This window comes from Symphodus melops (genome assembly GCF_947650265.1).
Source record: "Symphodus melops genome assembly, contig: scaffold_501, whole genome shotgun sequence".
Classification (NCBI taxonomy): Eukaryota; Metazoa; Chordata; class Actinopteri; order Labriformes; family Labridae; genus Symphodus; species Symphodus melops.
In genome coordinates, this window is record NW_027636769.1 from 7,501 (window position 1) to 12,999 (window position 5,499).

The 5,499-nt window shown below is 42.9% G+C and overlaps 2 protein-coding genes across 2 annotated transcripts in view; both read left to right on the forward strand.

Annotated features, from left to right (window-relative positions):
• The window catches only part of ccdc134 (coiled-coil domain containing 134), a 6,350-nt gene extending 5,207 nt beyond the window's left edge, over positions 1–1,143 (forward strand). Inside the window, exon 7 of the mRNA XM_079372819.1 lies at positions 1–1,143. This exon is cut by the window's left edge and continues 382 nt beyond it. The gene's annotated coding sequence lies outside the window, so the exon portion shown is untranslated.
• Positions 1,144–1,177: 34 nt separating this feature from the next.
• On the forward strand, positions 1,178–4,841 carry LOC306819073 (uncharacterized protein). The gene is made up of 2 exons (XM_079372818.1): positions 1,178–1,292; positions 2,349–4,841. The coding sequence occupies exon 2, from the start codon at positions 2,370–2,372 to the stop codon at positions 4,269–4,271; it is 1,902 nt and encodes a 633-aa protein (XP_079228944.1). The 5' UTR covers positions 1,178–1,292; positions 2,349–2,369; the 3' UTR covers positions 4,272–4,841.
• Positions 4,842–5,499: the final 658 nt, after the last annotated feature.

Genomic DNA, 5,499 nt, shown 5'->3' on the forward strand with positions numbered 1-5,499 from the left:
TGATACCTCCAAGTTATTTAAATGTACTTTTGATTATAATGAATTTAGTGGAATAAAGTTGCTTCAGATCTTTTCCCAGGATTCCCCGCTGTGTCGTCTGGTTTAGATTCAGTGTGTCTCAAAGTCACCTGCTTCAAATGTGTTCGCCAAACGCCGCCTCAGCCCGTTGGAGTCGAGCTGGAACTTTGACGGTGCTACAATTTGATTAGATTTTTCCTTTTGACTCGGAGGAAACTTTAAAGGGATGTTAAGTTTAAAGGTCATCGTGTGTTTACGTTTGTGTAGAGTAGACGAGTGAAGTGTTTTTTATTTCTTTGTTTCTTTGACTTGTTTTATATCGTCTTTAAAACCATGATTTCATGTTTACATCAAACACTGCAGATGGTTTCTGTAATGAGGAGAAATGTCAAAGTCAGGTTGTCGCCACACAAAGATTTTCAACTTCATTTTGGTACCTGTTTGTTACCATGGCAACCGAAATGAAAGTCCTCTGCGCCAAATATTTAGTAATTAGTTGTTTTTACTCATCAAACATGGCTGGTCAACTCGTGCACACCGGAGCTGAGCGGCCATGTTTGACGTTGAGTTCTTCATCGAGCAGCAGCAGATGTTTCTGTGTTTTCAGTTTTCTATTTTATTGTTTGAATTTTATTGTGGAATTTTTCATGAAAACAAGTTTAAACGGAATTATGATATTTTACAGAAGAGGATTAGGGCTAAACATAAGAAATTAAAATGAGAGGAGGAAGATTTAATTTCAATTTCATTTCATTTAAAATTGAAAAGTCAAAATATTTAGAAAAATAGGGTAAAAACACAATCATATATATATATGTATGTATGTATATATATATACATAATTTCTTTACGATTTGACTTTTTTCTCTCCATTTAGAGAGTTTTTCTTGACATTTAGAGTTTAGAGTTTTTTGCATATCCATTTCAGTTCGACTTCATTTCTCTGTTTCGATTATTTCCTCCACTATTTGTCCTGATCGGCCGCCGTAGATTGATGTTATAAAATATTATTCTGACTGTTATAAAAACTTTCTGTATATTAAGTGAATAGAAGATCATTGCTGCAGAATGAATAAAGCCATTTTGTTATCAAGTTTATTGAAATAAAATGAGTGAAATGTAAAATGTGTCGCGTTTTAATGAGCCAGCAGGGGGCAGACTTCAGACATCATCAGAATCAGAGCTCAACTTACAGAAACATCCAGAAAGAGTCTGATGAAGTGTGAATGGAGAGAACGAGCCGAATTTAAAGGACGAATTGTTTTTAAACTCCGGTAAGAAGAGTTGATCTGACTGCTGACTGCTGACTCATCACCACAAGCTAGCGACATGCTAAAGCTAGCTCAGAAGTTAGCGACATGCTAAAGCTAGCTCAGAAGTTAGCAGCTGTCAGAGCTAACTCTCTTATCTGCGTAGTTAGCTTGTTTCTGTCACTTCTTCTAATTAAATCGCTTTAAAACCGCAAATGTCGACATAACATAAGGGATTAAATCTTGATCTTTACATGTGATGTTTGATGTTTGGTTTACTGACAAGTTGTGGTCGAATTAAAGTAATAAAAGAGAAACAATCGACCGGTGTAACAGCTAAAAGAGTGACCGTGTCATGTGGTGACCTTTCAGAGCAGAGGTTTGAGTGTCATAACTAATGCCTTTATGTTTAGTCTTTCATAATAATAATACACATCAGATATTTCTTTTCTGTAAAACACTTTTACGTCTTCAACACCTGTCGTTAGACTCGTAACCATGGCAACCGCTGACGTATTGGGCAGGTCTCTAGTTACCACGGTCACTCTTTTAACCATAACACCGGTAGTTGGTAACTGCTCCATCTTTAAACGAGAACCTTCTGAACCCTTCAGTACAAATATAACTACTCTCACACAAAACTCTCTGAATAAGTAACTCTATATGTGTGTGTGTGTGTGTGTGTGTGTATAAACTGTGTCATTGATTTGATTGTCCCAGAATGTCCTGTTAGGATCTTTTTAATTTGATGTTAGTGACATTTAGTGATCCAGTATGTGTTATTTTAACCAATATTTAAAGTCAACACTATTACATACTGTAGCTTTAAATGATCGAGTTCAATGATTTTTAATGATTAGAGTTTGAAAGTATCGAACATTTTGACAACCTTTCAACAACCTGGGAGAATCCCAAGATTAAAAAAAATGTGTTCATATACACAAATATGCCTCCGTCACCACTTTCCTTTCCAACAGTCAAAATCAGCGAGTGATCATTTCTTTTTTTGAAGATTGTGACAACAGGTGCATTTAAAGAGAAGGCAGTTACAGACAGTTTCTGTTGCTGTGATTTTTCCAGCAGAGAAGAAAAGGGGCTCTGATGGAGGGCGAGAAGGAAGGACACAACACTGAAACCAGTGAAGAACTCCGGCTCGTCCTCATTGGAAAGACCGGCTCTGGAAAGAGTGCTTCTGGAAACACCATCCTGGGTCGAAGGGAGTTCCTGTCACAGATCAGCGCCCGCTCTGTCACCCAGGTGTGCCAGCTGGCGAGCACCGAGCTCACTGATGAAGAGGACGACAAAGGAGGAGGACCGACGCTCTCACAGAGGAGGATGAGGAGGGTCACCGTGGTCGACATGCCCGGTTTTGGTGACACTCACCTCAGCGTGGAGCAGATTCATGCAGAGATCGCTAAATGTGTGTCTCTCTCCGCCCCCGGGCCTCATGCCTTCCTCTTGGTGGTGCCTGTAGGACGTTACACAGACAGTGAACAGCAGGCCGCCGGTGAGCTGGTGCACATCTTTGGGGAGGTTGCTCTCCGTCAGCACACCCTGCTTCTTTTTACCAGGGGCGATGACCTGGAGGGGATGGGGATTGAAGAGTACCTGAGGGAGACTGCACCAGCTGGACTGACGGCTCTGATTGACAGGTGTGGAGGGAGGTATCACGTACTTAACAATAAGGACCCTGCTAACTCGGCACAGACTCAAGAGCTGCTGACAAAGGTGTATGAGATGGTGCAACAGACGAGCACAGGGTTCTATACCAACACAATGTTTTTAGAGGCAGAAGCTGCAATCAGGGAGGAGCAGACGAGGATGATGATGGAGAGAGGGCGAGCAGAGGGGGCCGAACAGGGGGGGGTCAGATGCAGCTTGGAGGAGCAGACAACACTTAGAAAACGAAGGAAGTGTGACCTGGAGTCACACAGAGCAGGTGCATCACAGGAGGTCAGGGGGACAGAGGGGGAGGATTTGAGGGTGGAGAGGTGGACAGAGGAGAGCAGAGGAAGCACCTTCAGCTTCCTGAGGGACAGAGTCAAACAGTGCAGGGAGCAGTTCAGAGGCAGACGCAGAGAACGCAGCGGAGCAGTGGGAAGGCGACAGTCTCTCCGCTCATCCTTCAGGAGGGAGGCTGCTCTCTCCGATAAAGTTCTGCATCGAGTCAAGATCCTGGTGGCAGCTGGAGCCACGGGCATGGCTGTGGGGACGGTGTTTGGGGCAGCTGTCCCTTTAGCTGCTGCAGCCGGGGCGTCTTTGATGGGGAACTCTGTTGGCTTTGCTGCAGGTCAGTTAGCTGGGATGTCTGTAGCGGGAGGAACGGGTGTCGGGAAGGCAGTGGGGGCCATAGTGGCGGCAGCCTCTGGGAAAACAGCAGTGGCTCTTGGGGCAGCAACAGGTGGACTATTGGGCGGTTCTGTTGGAGCGATTGCTGGTGCTGAGGCTGCCGGTCCCGGTGAAGGCGCTCTGGATGCCCTGGAGCAGGTCAGCGTCATCGGAGTGTCTGCTGTTGGGATGGCTGCAGGTGTGGGAGGCACCCTGGGAGCTGGAGCTGCTTTGGGTGCAGCTCTGCAGGGAGCAGCTCTGAGCACCGCCGCCCTCACTGGAGCTGAAACCGCGTCAGCAGGTGTAGTGAATGCCTCTGTAGCTTCAGCAGCAGGGCAACATGCAGGAGCAGCTGTGGGAGGTCTGGGTGCAGGAGCAGCTGTGGGGGGTCTGGGTGCAGGAGCAGCTGTGGGGGGTCTGGGTGCAGGAGCAGCTATCACAGGGCCCAGTGTGGCCTCAGTCACAAACACAGTTGTGTCTGATCCCTTGGGCTCAGTGAGAGCAACAACATGCTTCCTGAATGCAGTGGCTGAGATCGGTAAGGCTGCAGCAGGTATCGCCCTGGCCGGGGGTCTGGTGGTGAAGGTGGTCAAAGAAAGAGTGAGAAGTGGAACAGCGGCGACAGACGCCACGTTCTCAGAGAAGAAGTCCTATGAGATCTACTGGAACAAATAGATCCGGCTCAAACCCACTGGATGAGATCTTTGTGCTGTGTTTTTTTTTTTTCTTCTTCTTAGACTTGAAATCAAGAACTACACACCACACACACTTCCCTGTTTGAAGGATGGACGTGTTGTTGTTGCCATGGAAACGTAAATGTACAAAAAGTCATACATTCTTCTTTCAAACTAAAACGAACTTGTACAGTTTTGATCGATCGTGGAGCTTCTTGTTGGAACATGAACGAACATGTTTGAATGAAGTTAAACATTGAAGAGTCGTGATCGGGCCGCTGACTCATGAAGTAGCCTGGATTCAGTTATTAAATCTAAATGAGAAACATGAATTCTTCTGCTCTTATTTTGAAAAATCAGAAACTATGAATATAAAACAGGAGCTTCCTGATGGCTGATCTGAGTCCGATTCCGAGGATCTTCAGGTCACAGCTGGTTCTAAAGGAACGAAGGGACTGAAGTATCTCAAGCTGATTTCTGACTGCTGATTGATTTGAAGTGTTTTCACGTTTTAACAGGTTCCAATTGTTTGACATTTTCTGCAGTGAAATAAACTTTAATCACTTCACACGCTGGTCTGGTTTTATTTTTACAGGTCTGAATGTGAAACACATTTTATTTTATTAAAACAATCATTTATTCTGAACTCTAACTACCTGATCATTTCATTTTTCTATGACAGTGTTTGGATATTATTTACTCACTGACATTTTTAATCAGATTTTCATTTTTTAATATCTTTGAAAGATAATAAAGGAAATATACTTAATGAAGTAGGAGGACAAATGTTTATAAGTACATCTCCAAATGTAAAAGATTTTTGTTGCTTAATGTGTTTATTTTAAACGGCCAACAGGCGACCCCGTTGACAACGTTTTCCTTCTGAGGCGCGTTGAAGAATAAAGAAGAATAAATCTAAACTTCCTTTCAGTGTGCCACAAAGTTTGCATTTACTTTTCCTGTTTATTTTATATGTAAGGACCATTTAAATCTTAAAATCCTAATTTATAATCTGTTGTTTCATTTTGTTTTGATTTAAAAAATATTTTAAATTATTTTATTTTATTTCTTTAATCAATTAAATCTAAAGAGCTATATTTATCATTTGTATGTGTATCTTTATTCTAATGTGAAGGGCTAGATTTAAACAATTCTATTTATAAGTCAGTGTTTCATTTTTATTGTGAAGGGTTTAACTTCCGTTATGACGTTTGCTTCTATTCATGAAC

Coding starts and splice junctions, on each gene's coding strand:
- LOC306819073 (XM_079372818.1), top strand. CDS start 2,370: ATGGAGGGCGAGAAGGAAGGACACAACACTGAAACCAGTGAAGAACTC.